Raw genomic sequence first — 19,427 nt, forward strand, 5'->3', positions numbered from 1 at the left:
GAGCTCTTCACCTATTTACTATGTAGTTGTTGCCCAGCCATAATAGAGCCCGGAAGGCCTCCTTCTGTTGAAGATGAACTAGATAAGTCATCCAACGGTCTGTGTGAGTTAAGACAGCTGATAAAGTTCCTCAGATGGAGACGAAGATTTGACTGCTGCCACTGTTGAGGTCCTCAACACGTAGGTTTCTACTATTGTAGTTCAGTTCGCTAGAAATGGTGAAGTGGACTGGGAGGGAAGAAAAAAAATGGGGGGGGGGGGAGGGGAGAGCGGCCATCAAAGCAGAAAATCGCTGTGTCGCGCTGCAGTTCGTTGCCTGAAGCCCAGCATCTGCCAAAGCGTCCACCCAAGTTTATCGTATAACACGGGCTGGCAGGTAACTATCCAGTCATCAAGCGTGCTGGGAGCACTGGAATGCGGAATGATGCAAATGCCATTGAAATTGAAAAGGGCTTAATTTTTGGCAACGCACGAAGCCATTGTGCCGAACATGAAAGACATCCTCAGTTTCTCATTTGCATGTTGACCGTCATTTTGTCAAATCGGATTTTCCACAGGGGTCCGTTGTCATCGTCCCAGTTTGTCCAGGTGCGGGCGAACCCCTGGAAGTGAGATTCGAGGTCGGAGAGATTTCAGTAGATATCCGGATGGGTGGATTAGAAATACAGTGCCTCTGTTCGAATCCATATGAGAGAACTTGACATATGCTGACAAAACAGTGAAGATTAACTGATTAACTAGTTCATGGATTTCGTGGAAACACATCTTCGTAGTTGTTTTTTTGCCGTCGATCGACAACGAGGACGGCCATTGTTCCGTCATTGATGCTATAGCTCAATCAGGTTCCATCTGCAATGGTTCATCCACAGAGACGAACTCCCGGCATCGAGAGGCCCGCTGCAGTTCAGAAGATAAGCAAGCGGCACCCTGCTAGACATAAGATCGTAAGCATACTCATCTTCAACTGCTGCTCCATTGATTGATAGGCCAGTTTCGCGGGTTGAAGTATTAGTATAGTGTATTTGCCCTGCATATGCGCATTCCCCAACCTGATATGTTTTTGAATCCCCGCAGTACTAAACTAGTATTGTTGGAGCTTCTTCTTGTTAATGCATGGAGCATAGATGCAGCGCGGGAAACAGAACAATGAACGATCTGTTGTTTTTGCTTTCCCTCTTTCTTTTTTTCTATTTTTCCTTTTTCATTTCGGTGGGGGGGATCTTCTGCAGATGAGTGTGTAGGACGTAGGACTCGAAAAGACAGAATGTGCTGGTTTCCGGAAAATATGAATAGACCGCCAGCTCCCGGTGGCCCATCCCGTTAATGACGACATACACTGAACTGCACAGACCCCAAGTCGGCTGGTGGTTGACAAGCTCAGGCTAGACCTCTTGGGCGTCGACCCAGGATACGAGCACGGGGCGAACCAGCACCGACCATCCGTGCTGTTATCTCTTGGCTTTGTGGCTTGAAGGGTTGACAGATTGGAGAAGTCATATTTAGCTAGTTAACCCTACTATGTGAGTAACTAAATGCTAGTGCGCGGCACAGTGTTCGAGCCTTGTGGCCTCATTACAATCTTGATTGAGACTGGGCGGTAACGTGGGTTCATCTGTCCGGTACTCGAATGTCCAGTACTACTGCTTTGTCATTTGGAGAAGTCTCAGATGCCACATTCCGTCGCCCCGTTGCAGGTTTGTTTCCCTGTGAGTTGGCCCCTTTCACTCACCCTGGTTTGTTTTGTGAGGGTCAAGTGGGTGCTAACTCCAAACCCAGGTTTCAACCAGTTAACTGGCTGGGGCGTTTTGCTTGCTTGGCCATTCGCTCACGGACCTGACCTCGCAGCTCTGGACATGTGTGGCATATATGTGGCTATCTAGCTCCCTCCTCAAGACACCCGTGTGCAGGTTTGGTTCTGTCGCAACCCAGTTTGGTAACTATGTGAATGATTGTGAGCACAATAGCTAAAGACCCTGCTTAACCGGCTGGGTGTGGCGGCGGTAATTCCGCTCGTTTGAATGAAGCATGAAGCTACTTGACTCCCCGGTTTGAAAATTCGAATATGGGGAACGGCTTATCACTTTTTTTCCCCTCCCCGAAGCCATAAGACGGACGATGCCGATTTCCTGTCATGGTATCCTTGTCTTAGCTGTTCGCTTGAAGCTATCACAGGCTCACTCGATGCCGGGGTTATGACTTAAGTCCGCAGGACCCGCTCTCGGCTTCGGACATTATAAATGAGCGTACGGAACATTAACGCGAACGAAGAAGTCAACGAACAAACAATTATTAATCGGATCCGTGCTGATGGGGGTCCAGACGAGACTTCCAGTCTGTTTGATGCCGTTTCGCTTCATTCGATGCTTGCTCTCGCTTCCTCCGAGCTCCCACAGGCATAACTTTAAATACGGTCCCATAGAGCTAGCTTCGATGATTTCATTGATATCTGTTCATATTTTTCTATTATATCTGTTTTTACGAGATTTGCCCGCCAGCATTGGCAATCTTCATGCTCTCTCCGCACCTTCCATATCGCGTTTCAGTTTCCCAAGTTTACTGTATTCGAGGAGCTAGGAGCTCATAGGAAACATCTCGGCCCGCGCCTGATTAATTTTCCCGTTATAATAACCTGTGAAAACTCACAGCTTCCTATTTCGTTATCCGTTGGTGCAATACATACGGCACTGGGGCATAGAGCTGTTTCCGCCCTGAGGACATACTTCTCACGCTTCTCGGGATGTCGTCCACCGACGAGAAGAATGACGTCGAGAATCGACAAGCAGATAGTCGTGTCGGGAGCGAAAAAACCAAGATAGATGGGGAACAAAAGCCATACGGACGTTCTTCATCATCGAAATCCAGCCTGACTGAAGTCCTGGGCTCGCCACCTCCAGAACGAAGATTGAGCAAAGGATCCGATAATCTCGGCCACGATGCTTTGGATTCCTTAACAACACAGCACCCCGCGAACGAGGACCCAGAAAAACAAGAGGCAGAGGCTCGCCCTCCCGTAAACCCCATGATGGACCCAAGCTCGTTTCCTGACGGCGGAATTGAGGCATGGACGGTGGTTTTCGGGGGGTTCTGTGCTTTGTTTGTGAGCTTCGGATGGATCACTTGTAAGCCAAATGCTTTACTTTTGTCTACATTCTCTGAAATATTTTTTGGGCCCAAGAGACAAGTCCGCACGACCACCATCTGACGTATATATTAGGCATCGGCGTGTTCCAGGATCACTACCAGAATAACCAGCTGAAGGCCTATTCACCTAGCACTATCGCCTGGATTCCGTCCCTTGAGACATGCATGATGTTTTTGGTTGTATGTCGAAAAGAAGCACCATCCTGAACCATGTCAAATATTAGCCTGAAAGAAACCGTACTGACCATTTACTCCATGGGTAGGCGCCCTTTTGCGGCAAAATATTCGACAACTACGGGCCTCGATATTTGCTCATAGGTGGATCATTTTTCCATGTGTTTGGTCTGATGATGGCATCTATATCAACCGAATACTATCAAATCCTCCTGGCCCAGGGCATTTGCAGTGCACTTGGCGCTGGATCGCTTTTCTATCCTTGTGTCAATAGCATCACAACTTGGTTTTTCAAGAGACGGGCATTGGCGTTTGGAATTGCTGCCAGTGGCTCAAGCATCGGTGGAGTGATATATCCTATCATGGTGGCGAAGCTAGTTCCGCAGGTGGGATTTGGCTGGACTATGAGGATTTGCGCCTTTCTCATCCTGGGCTTATGCATCATTGTAAATCTGACGGTAAAGTCGAGGATACCACCTCAGCCAAAGCCGTTCAAATTCAAGGACTTCATGACCCCCTTCACAGAGCTGCCATTCCTCTTGACCACGTCAGGCGCATGGCTATCCTTCTTCGGGCTCTTCTTACCGTTCACATTTATCGTCTCGACTGCTCGATACTATGGGATGTCGCCACGTCTAGCAGGTTATCTTGTTTCAATCATGAACGGAGCCAGGTAGGCCCATTCCCCCACACCTTAGAGCAAAATCCTCTTGAGCCTCCCTTCACAAACTCCCTTAAAACAGCCCATCCAGGTTAGATATTAACTAAGCGACCATATATAGCACGGTCGGACGTATCCTGCCGGGCCATGCCGCCGACGTCTTCGGCCGTTTCAATGTCATGGTAATAACCAGTGTACTGAACGTCATTATGGTCCTGGCTCTCTGGCTGCCCGCCCGGGGCAACATCCCCATTCTCCTGTTTTCCGCTTTTTTCGGCTTTACCTCCGGCGCCTTTGTTTCCCTTAACCCAGCCTTGGTAGCGCAAATCTCCGACGTGCGCCAGATCGGTATACGCACAGGTGTGATGTTTGCTGTCTCATCCTTAGCCAGCCTTACGGGAAACCCTATCGGCGGTGCCCTTGTGGGGAACATTGAACAACCGACGTTCTGGCGGATGCAGTTGTTCTCGGGAATTGTTATGGCTGGAGGGGCTGTGTTTTATGCTCTTGCTAGGTTGAGGTTGACTGGTTCGAAGTTAAAGACGAAGTTTTGAAAAAAAGTAAGAAAAGAAAAGAAAAAGAAGAAAAGTTGATGGTTTGGTGAGCGCAAGGGGCCCGCTTTATTTAGTACATGAGCCCTTTTTGCTCCCTGTTCCGTTCCTTTCAGTCCATTGTTCCTTTCTCCCTCGGATTATCATATGATTATCGTTCTTCATTATTGCATTCCCTCTTCTCCCACTTTCTCGACGTTCTCCTGCGTTCTTGGCGTTGTGCACAAATTATACTGCTCACCCGCTTCTATTTTGCAATATTTCGATCCGAACAGTTGGTCTTCTTGTAGATGTATATAGACTTATATAGAGACATTGATTAACGATAAATGATAGACTGCGGCTTTTCGGGTAACAAAGGATTCTATCCCAAGGGTTGCTTAGGGATTTACAAGAGTCACATTCCAAGAGTCACATGGAGACGTTCAACGAATCTCAGAAACCCGTAGGATCGATCGATTCCTCAGCGGTAATGGCGCTGTTCGAGTCCAAGGCCGGCTGGATTGCGGGATCGAGGGGAGTTTGATGGGGAGCGTCCCTTGGGGATGTTAGACAAAGCCCCCTATTTGTTCTCCTGATCTCGTTGCCCCGACAACACACCCAATGAACGCTCTTCACAACGTTCCTCTCTCTCCTCTCACCCGCGAATGTATTTTTGGCCTTGGAAGGTTTTCCCAGCAGATAGACAGGATCTCCCAGCAGCAAAGGTAAGTATACGCAATTGCTTTTCTTTTCTTCTTTTTCATTTCATTTTCTTGTTTTTGTTTGGGTTTTCTTTCTTTTCCTTTTCAGTCGACGAGCCCAGAGTTTTCCGTTGGTTAGTTGTTTATTGTCTGCCATTCGAACGTGAAATAAACACAACCACGGCGTGAATGGCACACGTAAGTTGAGATTCAAGAGATATATATATTTTTTAAAGAAAAGAACTCGGCTTCAATATCTGTGGCTTCCGTTTTGGTTTCTGTCTCCCCCTGCATTTGTTTACTATATTACTGTACACCTTTCCCTTTCGCCGTCGAAATTGGCCATTTTGAAGCCAAACCGGACGGACAGAACTCCCGAACGCTCTCGTGGAGTCCCAGCAAACACATCCATTGCGTTCCTCCACACCCCACCACCTCGATAAGTTCCCTATCGAGTAGGCATGAGCGTTCGCGTCATCGCACGAATCCGGCCCCTTCTCAAATCGGAGAAGGAAAGCGATATCATCGTCCGCTCCGGAACGACGGCCATCCCTGCTATAGCGAATACGCGGCCCCCAGCGGCTTCATTGCCGCAGCAGCAGTTGTGCTCTTCCAAAAGTGATGGGAAATCGACGACAACAACGGCATTGAAGGGCAAAAGGCAGAAAGATGGGGCGAATGCGGCTCTAGCGCTGGATCGAGATAATCTGGTGCGCATTCCAAATCCAAAGAATGAAGGGGAGGAATATAGTTTTCAGTTCAATGGGGTGTACGGGCCGGACGTATCGCAGCAGGAGATTTTTGATGGCGAGGGTGAGTTTTTGTCCCCTCTAGTTTCTCCGCTTCAAGGGACTTGTCTTGCCTTTTTTTTTTTTTTTTTTTTTTTTTTTTTTTTTTTTTTTTTTTTGGTTACGGAAAGCAACCTAGTGTTTCTCAGTGGCAACCTGGAGGAGGAGGACGAGGAGTGCTCAAGTTGGGAAGCTAACGGCAGTAAATATTCAGTTGCTCCAACGATAAAGCATCTTTTCAACGGTTTTGATGTGACGATATTCGCTTACGGGGTTACGGGAACTGGCAAAACACATACAATGCGTGGCGGGAAAAGTCTCCAGGATAGAGGTGTCATTCCACGACTCTTGAGTGGCATTTATAGACGCAGTCGTAAGGTTGAAAGGGATAGCCAGGGCGCCACTAAGGTGGATGTGGTCATGAGCTACTATGAGATATATAATGACAAGGTGTTCGATCTTTTTGAGCCACCAGAGAAGAGAACGCCTGCGGGTCTGCCCTTGCGGGATGCAGGTGGAAAGACTGTAGTAGTTGGACTGACTGAACGGCCATGCACGAGCTTGAAAGAGTTTGAGATGTTGTATGATCATGCCAATGTGAATAGGTCAACGTCAGCAACGAAGGTGGGAGAAATCAGCCAGACAAATATCGCCAAAGTAGTCATACTAACAGGGGATAATATAATAGCTCAACGCCCATTCATCGAGGTCTCATGCAATCCTCTGCGTCAAGCTGGTTGTTACAACTGCTGAGCAGACCCGCGTGAGCCTTGCGTCATGCATTGATCTTGCTGGATCCGAAGATAATCGTCGAACTGACAATGATAAGGAGCGCATGGTAGAATCTGCTAGTATAAACAAAAGCCTATTTGTGCTTGCTCAATGCGTCGAAGCAATCAGCAAAAAGCAATCCCGAATCCCCTACCGTGAATCGAAAATGACGAGAATACTGTCTTTGGGCCAAAATAATGGACTAACCATCATGATTTTGAATCTGGCTCCGATACGCTCATATCATCTTGATACGCTCAGTTCGCTTAACTTTGCGAACCGTACGAAGAAGATAGAAGTACGAGAAATCGAAAACGAGCCCATGTTCAAGGGGCCGCCACGGCCAACCATTCGGGGATCCGGGACAACTGGGCCCGTAATACACCGCCAACCTTTACGGCCTCTCACGGCTTCGATCAACGCAAATATAGTACTACCGACTGCGACGGATTCCTCAAAACCAGCAGAATCCAAACCTGTTAAGGCGTTCTCTGTGTACTCTGACAAGCTACAGTCGAAGCCACCTTCCAACGTCAAACGGTTTGTCCCTTCGAGGCGATCATCGCCGTTGAAACTTAGAGCTGATGCAAGTGGTGTCGACACATTACGACCATCGAAAGTGTTTCGGCCTGTAGATGCCGGCTTACATGCTCTGGAGGGCATATCTGCGGCAAAGATAGAAGAAATGGTGGAACGAAAGGTTGAGGCAGTTCTCGCCGCCCGAGCTTTGAATGAGGCTGGAAAGCAACGTGACAGCGACCATTCTTCTAACAATGAACTCAATGAGCAAGTGCAACGCCGACTTGAGTTACTTGAGCAAAGGATTGAAGGGAAATCGGACGCGAGAGCGGAAGGGTTATCCTACCTCTTGATGGGAAAGCAGCACCAGTCAAGAGGGGAGGATTCATCAGCTCTAAGAATGTATCAGTTGGCTCAACCATTTTTCCCCTGCAATGAAAAACTGGACACTAAAATAAAAGCATTGAAAGAGAAGTTGGTGATATGCAAGGGACAGGTGCCGCTGTCGTTCCCAATGGCAGCAGAGAACTGTGATGCAGGGGCGGAAACGAAGCGTCCAAAAAAGCGAAAGAGATATGCGAAAGATGAAAGTTTCAATTCTGCAGATCATGTTGGCGATGTCAGTGACTCCCAACCATCCGATCCGAATGAGCAATTCAGTGATGAAGAAACAGCCTATCCGTATACCCAGCCGTCAAAAAGACCTGTGGCGCCTAATAATGGCAAATCTCGAAAGCCGTCATCTGTCCCCTTTCCATATCAAACACCAACTAAAAAAGATACAAGCTTTACTGCTGACGAGCCAACCGATGTGAAACATACCCCACGCACCCATCACATTATTTCAACAATAAATACCAGGAACGTCGATCAGATAAAGCTGTTGCGGGGCGTTGGGATAAAGAAAGCCGAGGCCATCGTTGACTGTCTATGTGAAATGGATACACGGTATGCCCAGGATAGTCATGAAAACAACGCCAGCGACATCGTGCAGATACGAAGTTTAGCAGAGCTTGGGAAGTTGAAAGGAGTTGGTGCGAAAACAGTGGAGAATATGAGGAACGCGATTTAAGCGATATTCCGGTCTCTCTGATTGATTGCCGTAGAGCGCCGATGACTGAGCTGTTATGTTAGAAATGGTCAGCTTTGTGCGGGGATGCTGGAAGGGATGTTTGGAGGGTGGCAGATGTCTTCAACTTAGTTGATTTCTTTGCTTCCTATTATTTCGACTCCACAACTTGTCACCGTTTTTTTTCCCTTTATTGTCCTTGCGTTGCATCTCATCGCTTCACATGCATATTTCCAACTATTTTTGTTATCATTGTCGACTATCGAGCAAGGCGTATTTGGAGTTTATGCCATTATTTGATATATGATTTTACTTTTCTTTTGAAATGATACCAGTTTTGTTCTTGTTATTTACTTGGATTTTCTGCATCTATCAACGCTTCTATTGGGTGATTGTTCTTGATCCTGGGAGGAAATATTGAGCATCCAAAACGTTACTACCGCACCAAGCCGGCGACGCACCAATTTCCAATCATAAATCATTCAGCTCAAGAACGGAAATTGGATGATGGAAAGCCGGCAAACAAAATAGAATGAGAGAAAGGCTAACTAACAAGCGGTGTATCCCCATCAATTACCAACGAGGGCCCCGTCATGAGTCTACTGGCATCGCTCAACAAAAAATGACTACACCGGTTTACCAACCGTTCCAGCAGATTCTCCGACTCCCAAGTCCTCCTCAGACCCTTCTCTCAAACGTTTATTCCACCATTGATGTCAGAATGTGCCCTGGGCACAATGAATTAACTCTAGTCCTCTTGTCAGGCTCCCTTCTAGTTGGATAGCCGCTGCCTTGGATGAGGTATACACTGGTGCGTTAAGCCCCTTGATGGTTACAAGCCTGCTCATACTTGCCGCCAGCATGATTAAGTCGACACATTCATATTCCATCATCTGCCTTGCTACCACCTGCGCTGTCATGAAGAGGCCCGAGTAATTTGATATCCATGGTTTTGTCATATTTTCGGGCGAGTAGTCGACAGCATTGGTGGGTCGGAAGATTCTGGCCGTTCCCACTAGGCAGTCAAGGCGCCGGTTGCGGGACGCGACTCCACTTATGGTGAACGTCGCACGTCGAGGTGATGGAGTGCAAGGAACCGACGTGCTCACGGCCGGCTAGATCTTGGGTGGCTAGGAACTCCGCGTCAGGACTTCGGAGACGGCCGATGTAACGGACCTAGGTTGGCAAAGTAGAATTAGATTCTAGAGCCAAAGGGTTTTCGTTTGTCTATAGAGATTGGGAATATATGTGATATTCCAGATAATCGCTTTACTAAAGCTGTACGCCTCACTGTCTGCTCCAGCTTCGGCCATCGCTTCTTCCATAAAGAGTCCCAACACTCTGCCGCCCACGGTGACAATATCCAGTTTACCCTTGACGCTGAATTGGCGCCCTGGGAGAACGGCGGACTCCATATTTTGATTTTTGTGAAAGAACTTGAAAACTTCTGGATATATATATTTGCCAGCAGTAGATAGGGAGAATGGATTTTGTGATTCCGATTGTAAGCTATTGTTCTATGCAGATTGGGGACAAAAATCTTGACATTGCCTGGTTCATCCTGGCTGAGAGGAGCTAACCATGTCTTCATATAGTTCTGGAAACGTTCAAACATATGGAGAGAAAAATCTGCCACGGAATATGGAATGCCAGCACATATGTATATGCGACATGTAACTTATTAATGGAAAGTACATAACACTGCATCACCGCTGGATATTGGTTGGTTGGGATGTATGACGTCACATATATACAGCTCATAGTTGCCGGAGCTCATCCGCGGCACCCAGGAAGCTGCAATAGCCGCTGATTTGCAATTTTGGTAGTGATGATTTTTCAAAACAATTCGCATAAAAACTAGTCCGAAATTGTTAGGTTCCCTGTGCTTCTCCTTCATCTGTTTTTTTTCGTCCTCCGACATGCACAGAAGATCAAGAAATAATGGGCCCAAAGTAACAATTTTCCAACTTCCATTCTCGAGTGGCTACTATATACGACCAAAATGCTAATCCACTCAGCTGCGCAATCGATCTCGGGAAACAAGACATTCTTTTTAAGGGATCCTGCGGAAGGTATCCGCAAGTTTATCAATTGGGGCCATCATGAATCCAATGACGCTCTCAAAGGCAGGCTGGTTGGGTGCTGCAGGGTGCAAGCGTGTTGGAACGAACATCTTTGTTCTTTTGAAAGATTTGGAGAGTTCTTCACTATCCTCATTGCTGATAGCATTCTCAAGAGCGGGGAGATTGTCTCCTTCCTCATCTCTCATATGCGTGGACAGATTGTCCATGAGAGAGTTGACTGTCGGCTCGAAGTTTGCATCTGTCGGCTTCATGGATTGGAACTCCATAAGCTGCTCCTTGGTCTAATTTTTTTTATCTTGGTATTAGCATTCTTTGGTGTCCTTACTTTGTGACATAGCTAGGGATTCTGAAGCATTATCCCTCCTTTCACTTACCTTCTGATGCCGCTCGCGATCCTTCTCTACCCGCTCCTTACCATCTGCTAAATGTTTTTCCAACGCTGGGTAAAGCAGAAGCTCCTCAGCTGCAGAATGGCGAGCCAACTCCCATACAAACTGGTTTTGAAACCTAGTTTTGATAATATCATTATCAGCATTGACTATCTGGTTATGGAATGCCTCCAGCTCTTTGTGGTCCTTTTTGACCGAATCAGATATAGAAACCATGGCGACGGGGGTGGTATGCGATAGATGGATAAATTGCAAGGTCAAAACGATACAGGAGATAACCAGCTCTAGTCGAAGGTTAGCTTTTAAGGGTTCGATGTCATTATTATAGATAGGATTTAAATAGCATTCGGCTTGCTGGGAGGGATGATGTAACTAGGGTATGACATAGTTGACCACGTTATTCGATGGTGAATCTTTCTTGATGATGCAATGTCGAAGTTAGGAATTTTGCCAGCTTGTACTGTACAACAGCATCTGAACACAAAATATTATCACTACCAGTACGGTCTAATGCTTGCAGGTATGTTTCCTCTTCAGTTCTTGTACCATATACCACTCGCCAATGCGCAAAATCCTTTTGAGGCAATACGCCAAAGCGGTTATTTCGCAGGCAGTAGAAACTAGAGTCGACAAGCCCATCCGTATTAGTGGTGTCCTAGGCCATAGAATTGGGAATGGCATTGAAGGAGAAACCATCTCTTAATTGAATAAGCAGTATTTTCCCTTCCATACCTCAGGCATTGTGCGCAGTACTGGTGTGAAACAGTGAATGGCACGCCATTTTGAGATTCTTCACCACTGCTCTATGGTCATTTCAGTTCAATATCCATAATTTGTGTCTCAATTTATGCCTCTTTGTGTCCATTGCCCGAGTTTCCGTCAAGACCCTTCAAATGCTGAATTTGCATCACAGTGGACTGAATTCAAGCTAGTAGTTCATCCTGATTCCAGGGCCTCCATGAACATAGACCTGTCCTCAAGGGTGGAAAATATCAAACATTGCAGTATCATCTGCATGTCATGCATTGCCCTTGAGTACTCCATCCCCTCATAGCTGCTTTCATTCCCAATCCAATTACCTTCATATCTGACCGCAATTCGTGCACTGCTTTGTTTTCAAGTTCTTCTGAGATGCTTATGGCACAAATATGGGATCATGTGATTTTTTTTCTGCAAGTAAATCCAGGCCCTGGCACCCACTTCAATGCTCCTTCGAAACAAAATTCGAAAAAAATAACTATAAAGAAACAAATAAAAAGTATAAAAAAATCACTACAATTGGGATGTCCAATTTCAAAATACCAGTAAGACGATGCTTCTTGTGCACCTACTAGTTATAGAAAATGGGGTTGTCAAACCCTCCAAACAGCACAAATTAAGGCCACCGTACATCACACCACCACTAACTCTCCCTTGCTTTGATTCAAGCACCTTTTGAAACCACATCCAACCCATCAGTTCGTTCAACTCCACACCTTCTACCTTGTGCCTGCTGGGCCAATGTGTTCTGTACACATTTCTATTTGATTTTAAAATCCGTAAGAACTCCAGATCCTCCCATAACCCCTGTCGTTTCTGGACAATATTGCTTGGGGAATTGACACGACAGAGATAACCAACTAGCCTCATCTCCGCGTCCTGCATCCCCAATTTTACTCATAAAAGGATTTGGGCATATTCGCGGACTTTTTGTAACCTCCGGAACCGGTTTCTACGTTCGCGATGGCGGCACCACAGGGAGGCTTTCCTCCTGGAGGCCACCCCCAAGATGAGTATAGTCAACCACAACAATACGCTGAGGAACAACGCGGAAGCGCAGACTCTCCAGCTCAGGCCGATGCGCTGACCCATGGGCAAATTCCTCATGGTGGTAAAAAGAAACGAGCATACGCCGGCCAGGCTTATGAGTTTGGAGCTGGTCCAAACGCTGCCTTGGGGGGTCAGTTACAAGGCGGTGGGGCGTACGGCGGGTATCCTGCCCCTCAACAACCGCAGGGTTATCCGCAAACTGTTTATGGGACGGAGCCAGTCCAAACTGCTCCTCAAATGGCTGGCCAGCCGGAACCAGTAGCCGTTGGGGGATATCAAGCTCCAGTCGATCCCTATCCGTCTCAGCCTGTCAATATGGGTCAAGTAACCCAACAAATGGGTCAGATGAGTATGGGTGGTCAGCCAGCAGGACAGCAGATGCCAGTTCAAAGAAGTGTCCCGCTCAATACGCTATATCCTACGGATCTTCTAACACAGCCGTTCAATGTTGCTGAACTAGACTATCCCCCTCCACCAATTGTTTTGCCTCCCAACGTGAGTTGACATCCTTTAGATGTGATCGAGGTTTTGGGCTGACCAGTTCCAGACCAGTGTCACCCCTTCTCCAACAGCGAATTGCCCTCCAAAATATGTGCGCTCTACTCTAAATGCTGTGCCCACCACGCATTCTCTTTTGAAGAAGTCTCGTCTACCATTTGCCTTGGTTATCCAGCCTTATGCATCGCTGCATGACGCTGAAGATCCGATCCCTATCGTGTCTGATCAAGTAATTTCTCGATGCCGGCGATGCCGTTCCTATATCAATCCCTTCGTCACGTTTCTTGATCACGGTCATCGCTGGCGTTGCAACATGTGCAACCTTGTCAACGACGTTCCTCAAGCATTCGACTGGGACGCAGCCTCGCAAAAAGCCCTTGACAGATGGCAGAGACCGGAGCTTAACCATGCTATTGTGGAGTTTGTGGCGCCTCAAGAATATATGGTCCGGCCGCCACAGCCTCTCGTTTATTTGTTCCTGATTGATGTCAGTTTCGCATCCGTCACCAGCGGGCTCCTGGCCACCAGCGCGCGTTGCATCCGCGAAAGCCTTGATAGAATACCAAACGCAGATCGTCGAACCAGGCTTGGTTTTGTTGCTGTGGATTCTAGTCTCCATTACTTCACTATACCAAGAGATGGCTCGGAAAATTCAGACCCAGGCATGTTGGTTGTCAGCGATTTGGACGAGCCTTTCCTGCCTATTCCTGGAGATTTGTTAGTCACTCTCACAGAATGCCGCGAAAACATCGAGCTGTTCCTGGATAAACTGCAGGAAATGTTCCAAAATACGCAAAACAATGGTTCATGCATGGGTTCTGCCCTTCGAGCTGGTCATAAACTAATAGGGCCTGTTGGTGGAAAGATAACGGTATTGACAGCATCACTTCCTAATATTGGTTTCGGAAGTCTTGAACTGAGAGAGGATAAGAAAGCACTTGGAACCAGTAAAGAGAGCTCTTTGCTTCAGACCGGTAACAGCTTCTACAAGAGCTTTGCTGTCGAGTGTTCGAAGCAGCAGATTTCTGTAGATATGTTCCTGTTTTCTTCTCAATACCAGGATGTGGCATCGCTTAGCAATCTTCCCAGGTATACCGGCGGCCAAACTTACTTCTACCCTGGTTGGAATGCGGCCCGAAGCGAAGATGCAATCAAATTCGCCAAAGAGTTCTCGGATTATCTTTCGGCAGAAATCGGCCTGGAAGCTGTCTTGCGTGTGCGTGCCACGACTGGTTTGAGAATGAGCACGTTTTACGGCAATTTCTTCAATAGGAGCTCGGATCTCTGTGCTTTCCCGGCATTTCCCCGTGACCAAGCATACGTTGTGGAGGTCGCCATCGATGAAACCGTCACGAAGCCAGTGATTTGCTTGCAGACGGCTGTGCTTCATACCACTTGCAATGGAGAACGAAGAATTAGAGTCATAACATTGGCCCTGCCTACGACACAGTCTCTCGCAGATGTCTATGCTTCGGCAGATCAGTCAGCAATTGTCACCTACTTCAGTCATAAAGCAGTTGAACGTACTCTCGGCAACGGCCTTGAACAAGCCCGGGATGCACTTCAATCCAAAATTGTAGAGCTATTGTCAACATATAGAAAGGAACTTGCAGGCGGAAGTGTTGGTGGTGGAGGGTTGCAGTTCCCCGCTAATTTACGAGGATTGCCTGTACTATTCCTGGCACTGATGAAAAACGTAAGAACACGTTACACGGCCATCTTATCATGAATCATGAACTAACCAAGCCCAAATAGATCGGCCTCCGAAAATCTTCTCAGATTCCCACGGATATGCGATCCGCTGCCCTTTGCCTTCTGTCAACACTGCCACTCCCTCTTCTGACCCAGTACATCTACCCGAAACTATACTCGCTTCACGATATGCCCGACAATGCTGGTGTGCCCGACGAGAATACCGGAGAAATCACGCTGCCACCACCTTGTAACCTATCATCCGAGCGCCTCGTGCCGTATGGCCTCTACCTCATCGACGACGGGCAGACGCAATTCCTCTGGGTCGGCCGTGATGCTGTTCCACAGCTGCTTGTGGATGTTTTTGGCGTTGCCGATAAAGCACAGGTGAAGGTTGGGAAGCAATTCTTACCGGAACTTGAGAACGATTTCAGCGAGAGGGTGCGTGCTGTCGTGCAGAAAAGTCGCGATAAACAGTCTCGTGGTGTTGGTAGCATTATCGTTCCCCACCTTTACGTTGTGAAGGAGGAAGGGGAGCCTGGATTGCGACTATGGGCACAAACTATGTTGGTTGAGGATCGGGCTGACCAGGGAGTCAGTTTGCCGCAATGGATGGGATCGTTGCGGGAAAAGGTATGACCTTGATTTTCTTGGTCCTATCCTATCATGCATAGGGTTGATCTAGTACACATTTGTTTTTGCTTTCATTGTGCTTGTTCTTGGCCTTTGTGGCTTTTCTTCATCCCGTAGCTTCATGTTTTGCTAACGTGTGACGTTTTCGGAATTTACAGGTTATACAGTAAAAGGGCACAGGAGAGTGGTAGTGATGTATCACGTTCTAGAGAAAAGATCCTTCCCTCGCCCCGCCGTCATATTCTCCAGGTTAATCAATCAATTCATATTCCGCATCTTCGAGAGAGAAAAAATTCCATTTATTTTCGTTGCTAAATCTCATTCAACCTTTCCTTCTTCTCACCAAGCTGTAAACAAAATGAAGAAGAATAAGTTTTCTCCAGCACGTATATAACCTGCCCAGAAGAGTATACAGGAAAGAAAGCATGGATAACCATTAGCTCTGAACCTATTTCTTTCCATAGACAAAAACATTTATGTCATGGCACTCCATATATGTATATGCCCCCGAGTAACCCAGACACCCGCAATGAAACGTGACTAGAATCACTTTTTTTCATATTTATATGAAATGGTAAAAATTAGCAGGGGCGCTTTGAATGAATACTGAGTACGGCTGCGCTGGTTCAAAATAAAAAATCCAAAAGAAAATCATATAAACAGGGTCTTGCCGCGACTCGAACGCGGGGCCTCTCGCATATCAGATTAAGTGCACTTAATCGGGCAAACCCGAAGCGAGAATCATACCACTAGACCACAAGACCATTAACTAGTGCAAGCATTGGGGGCTTTTTGACATTTCAACAGGGACTCTAATTAGCTCATAGCCAGCCCTCTCTAGGCTTCAGCAGGACCTCAACTTCTAGCAAGATGAAGCCAGGCATTGAAACCGGATGACAAAGGACTATTTCAAGCTTCATGAGGTCTCATAGCCCTCTAGCTACCTCGATCATATATATATATCACAACCTCCTTAGAAATTCCACGCTTATAGTCTGGATACTTGAGCACAACGTCTCCGAAGCAAGAAATGCTGATTCAATCTATCACTCTCTTGAAATAAACAACACGGATGAGCTGCTGGAGGAATCCTGACATGGCTTCAGAAATGTCTCCTCTCTCATTTGCGCGTTGACAAGCGGGAGATTCCATGTAGGTAGATTGAAATACTACCTCTAAAAAATCCAGGGCCATGGAAGAGCATTTGAGGGTAGAGCATCGATTTTGATCCGTCTCTCTCTCCTCTTTCACTTCAATAAGATATTTCACTTGTGAAATGAGCCGTGCGTAGAATCTTTATACATGCCTGATTAAGGAAGGGGGAGATGGGGGATTTATACATGCATGGATGAAACGTTGTCAGTGGATTTATTGAATTATAGAGAAGTGAACTTTTAACATTTGACAAGTTGATGCATTTTCTAATATTCCTGAATGACTACCACCAGTGAAGCTCAACATTGTCTTGGTCATTGGGGGATCCGATGAATATCAACTAGCATCAGGTGAAGGAAGCCTTTTCTGTCACATATGTAGCCTAATTCATTCTCTTTGTTTTTACTTCATTTTGATTTTATTTATTTGCTTATAACACGATAAATAGATAAATCCCTAGAACACAAGGAAGGCTAGCCAAATACGTTTATAATCAGTGGGCAAAATCAATTTGGAGGCACTTATTATTTGTTCACATATATCTTTGAGTGGCGTATACAAGATCAATGTTTCAACATATAGTTATCACATTGAAGTGAGATAATGGGGTAATGAAAGAAAAAAAGAGATGATTCGACGATGGGGCTGATCAGGAGCTGCAATACACACAGTGGTACGGTGAAATCCTTTGAAACTATACCAGCTCTCTTCTCAGAAATAAGAAAATAAGAATCCAGATGGTCCAGGGTCGCTGCGAAATCTCGGTGGACTACATTCTGAAGGGCTTAGCAGTAAGCTGAAACACACGACAATTAGTATCCATGGCGTTCACTAAAAGAAGCTTGAGCAAAGAAAAAGGGAAAGTCCGTTGGAATACTTCTCCTTCCTTGAGCACTCGGCAGCGTTGCATGGTTAGAGGTATGAGAAGTATCGAAGTATCTTCGCCAGCCTCTTCTTTCTCTTCACTCCACTGCAGCAGCTCCGGCCTTTAGAGATTGAGAAATAGAAATAAGTAGATTGAATAACTGGGCGGCTAAAACCAGCAGCTTGGTTCAGAATTCCTCTCTCGCTCCCGTCCTTGTTGCATATGGGAAGTCTGCTCGATTTTTTAGATCGCCGGGGAGATAAGACCCTGTTGATCTAAATGTTATAATAATTGTCTGACAAGGTGATATTTGGTGGGGAACTTCACCAGAATAGTACGCCGATTTATCCTGTTTAATGAGTCGATTGACTTATGCCCCTCTCCCTCCACTGGCCTTGGGAATCTGCCATTGGGCCAATCGCCAGCTAGACCGTCGGGTGATCCACGAATCGAATGGAATGACAGCAGTTTGATTTGGGCAGGATGGAGATTTTTTTTTTCTTTTTTTCTTTTTTGTGGGTGGGGGGAGAGCAAGAAAGAGCAAGGTAACGAACGGGTGTGATCAGGCATGGTTTGATTGTGCTTGCTGTTCGGTACGATTATTCGCGTGCCGCAGCCTGCAGGTGCTCTGTTCCTCCCGATCCAACGGCGCAGTCTATTGAGGACTGGATTGGGGCTGGTGCGGTTTGGGATAGTGCTGTGTGTTGTGGTAGGTGGTGTGCACAGATGGTGTCTGGCTGTGATGCTGCCCCACCACCGCTAACCGCCCGCCAGCCCGCCGCCGGGGAGCATATCATCATCTCCCATGGTGGTTGACGATTTTCCCTCTGCCTCTTCTTATTGTTCTCGGACTTGGACTTGGAATCTAGATCCGGATTGGTTTCCCGGAGGAAGAGGGGCTGCGTTTCATAATTCAGACGGTTAGCTAATTCCTTTTTCTCCTGCGGCTGCCATCTTCTGCTTCTGTAAAGAACGTGCGGCATCTAACTCCCCTTGTTTAACTGCATATTTATGCGACCTCTTCCAGACCGCATCGTCATCATCAGCCTCCGTACAATAGCTCAGACTGGGGAGAAATACTTGTGACAAGGCCAAAATATCACTCCCAACGACAGAGTACGCTTGTCTGGTTATTCAATCTATTTTCCTTTCCAAGACTGGCCCAGTCAGGTATTCCTCTTGCAATATTACGGGGAATATCTATTCCAGGCGGAGCAACACAAACCAGGTATGACATGAACCATATCTTCTCTGTCCTGTCCGCCCACATTCCCTCATCGTGATCACCAGCCTCCCCACCTTGCCATGGTGAATCGCTGATATCCATTCACGGTCGCGCTCTCTAACACGGAGATACACTGATAATGTGGTAGTTCTCTAGGCCTTCCTCTTCACCATCAGGCTTTTCCCCTCTCTCGATTCCTTTTCACGGACTCCCCAACCCCGCAATTTTCCCCCACGGTAGATCCCAAGCTTGACCCTATATATCCCATATAACCAGTGACCATCGTTCGATTCAGGTTACATACCATAGCAAAACGGTTTCACCAATTATTTGACGCCAGCAGAAGCCCAATAAGCCATCCTTCCGAAATATCTCACATCCTCTCAGGACTCTCTCCTGTTTGATATCCTATTCACACCTGCAACATACACACCAAAAAAAGAAAAAGAAAAAAAAAACGCTATCAGAATATTGAGCTTGATATTGGTTCAAGTGTGTTGCAAATAGGGAATCACCATTACTGCTCTAGGGGAACTGAGAATCAACAGAGGTTCAGTGTTTACTCTGTGAGCAAGTGTAAGACGGTTCTTTCTGAAGTTCACATTCACTTCTAAATCATGTCTCTATCGGTGCGCTCATGTTTGAAGTAAAATTCATTGTTCGCATTGAAATTTTTTCGGCTACTTCTTTTCTTTGATATTTCGTTTTCTTTGCTGCCAT

At 46.6% G+C, this 19,427-nt stretch overlaps 7 protein-coding genes and 1 non-coding gene across 8 annotated transcripts; 3 read left to right on the plus strand and 5 right to left on the minus strand.

The window, feature by feature from the left end:
- Positions 1–503: 503 nt before the first annotated feature.
- HCBG_02691 (uncharacterized protein) lies at positions 504–2,417 on the minus strand (the record flags this gene model as incomplete). Its single annotated transcript, XM_045429740.1, has 5 exons — positions 504–602; positions 878–897; positions 1,336–1,503; positions 1,793–1,937; positions 2,265–2,417. The coding sequence occupies 5 exons, from the start codon at positions 2,415–2,417 to the stop codon at positions 504–506; spliced, it is 585 nt and encodes a 194-aa protein (XP_045289635.1).
- A 320-nt stretch (positions 2,418–2,737) lies between these two features.
- On the plus strand, positions 2,738–4,530 carry HCBG_02692 (monocarboxylate permease-like protein; the record flags this gene model as incomplete). The annotated part of the gene is made up of 4 exons (XM_045429741.1): positions 2,738–3,119; positions 3,215–3,321; positions 3,405–3,988; positions 4,098–4,530. 4 exons carry the CDS (start codon positions 2,738–2,740, stop codon positions 4,528–4,530), a joined length of 1,506 nt encoding a protein of 501 aa, XP_045289636.1.
- A 1,141-nt stretch (positions 4,531–5,671) lies between these two features.
- HCBG_02693 (kinesin family protein) lies at positions 5,672–8,360 on the plus strand (the record flags this gene model as incomplete). The annotated part of the gene is made up of 3 exons (XM_045429742.1): positions 5,672–6,023; positions 6,213–6,622; positions 6,687–8,360. The coding sequence occupies 3 exons, from the start codon at positions 5,672–5,674 to the stop codon at positions 8,358–8,360; spliced, it is 2,436 nt and encodes an 811-aa protein (XP_045289637.1).
- A 713-nt stretch (positions 8,361–9,073) lies between these two features.
- On the minus strand, positions 9,074–9,972 carry HCBG_02694 (oxidoreductase; the record flags this gene model as incomplete). The annotated part of the gene is made up of 4 exons (XM_045429743.1): positions 9,074–9,372; positions 9,467–9,533; positions 9,649–9,804; positions 9,904–9,972. 4 exons carry the CDS (start codon positions 9,970–9,972, stop codon positions 9,074–9,076), a joined length of 591 nt encoding a protein of 196 aa, XP_045289638.1.
- A 438-nt stretch (positions 9,973–10,410) lies between these two features.
- Positions 10,411–11,046, minus strand: HCBG_02695 (HHE domain-containing protein; the record flags this gene model as incomplete). The annotated part of the gene is made up of 2 exons (XM_045429744.1): positions 10,411–10,722; positions 10,816–11,046. 2 exons carry the CDS (start codon positions 11,044–11,046, stop codon positions 10,411–10,413), a joined length of 543 nt encoding a protein of 180 aa, XP_045289639.1.
- Positions 11,047–12,334: 1,288 nt separating this feature from the next.
- HCBG_02696 (protein transporter sec24) lies at positions 12,335–16,020 on the plus strand (the record flags this gene model as incomplete). The annotated part of the gene is made up of 4 exons (XM_045429745.1): positions 12,335–13,134; positions 13,187–14,833; positions 14,893–15,462; positions 15,621–16,020. The coding sequence occupies 4 exons, from the start codon at positions 12,553–12,555 to the stop codon at positions 15,630–15,632; spliced, it is 2,811 nt and encodes a 936-aa protein (XP_045289640.1).
- A 104-nt stretch (positions 16,021–16,124) lies between these two features.
- Positions 16,125–16,226, minus strand: HCBG_11016. The gene has a single exon. It is a non-coding gene; the product is annotated as a tRNA-Pro (tRNA).
- A 1,855-nt stretch (positions 16,227–18,081) lies between these two features.
- HCBG_02697 (uncharacterized protein) lies at positions 18,082–18,465 on the minus strand (the record flags this gene model as incomplete). The annotated part of the gene is made up of 1 exon (XM_045429746.1): positions 18,082–18,465. The coding sequence occupies one exon, from the start codon at positions 18,463–18,465 to the stop codon at positions 18,082–18,084; it is 384 nt and encodes a 127-aa protein (XP_045289641.1).
- Positions 18,466–19,427: the final 962 nt, after the last annotated feature.

The sequence above is a fragment of the Histoplasma capsulatum genome (assembly GCF_000150115.1).
Source record: "Histoplasma capsulatum G186AR genomic scaffold supercont2.3, whole genome shotgun sequence".
Lineage (NCBI taxonomy): Eukaryota > Fungi > Ascomycota > Eurotiomycetes > Onygenales > Ajellomycetaceae > Histoplasma > Histoplasma capsulatum.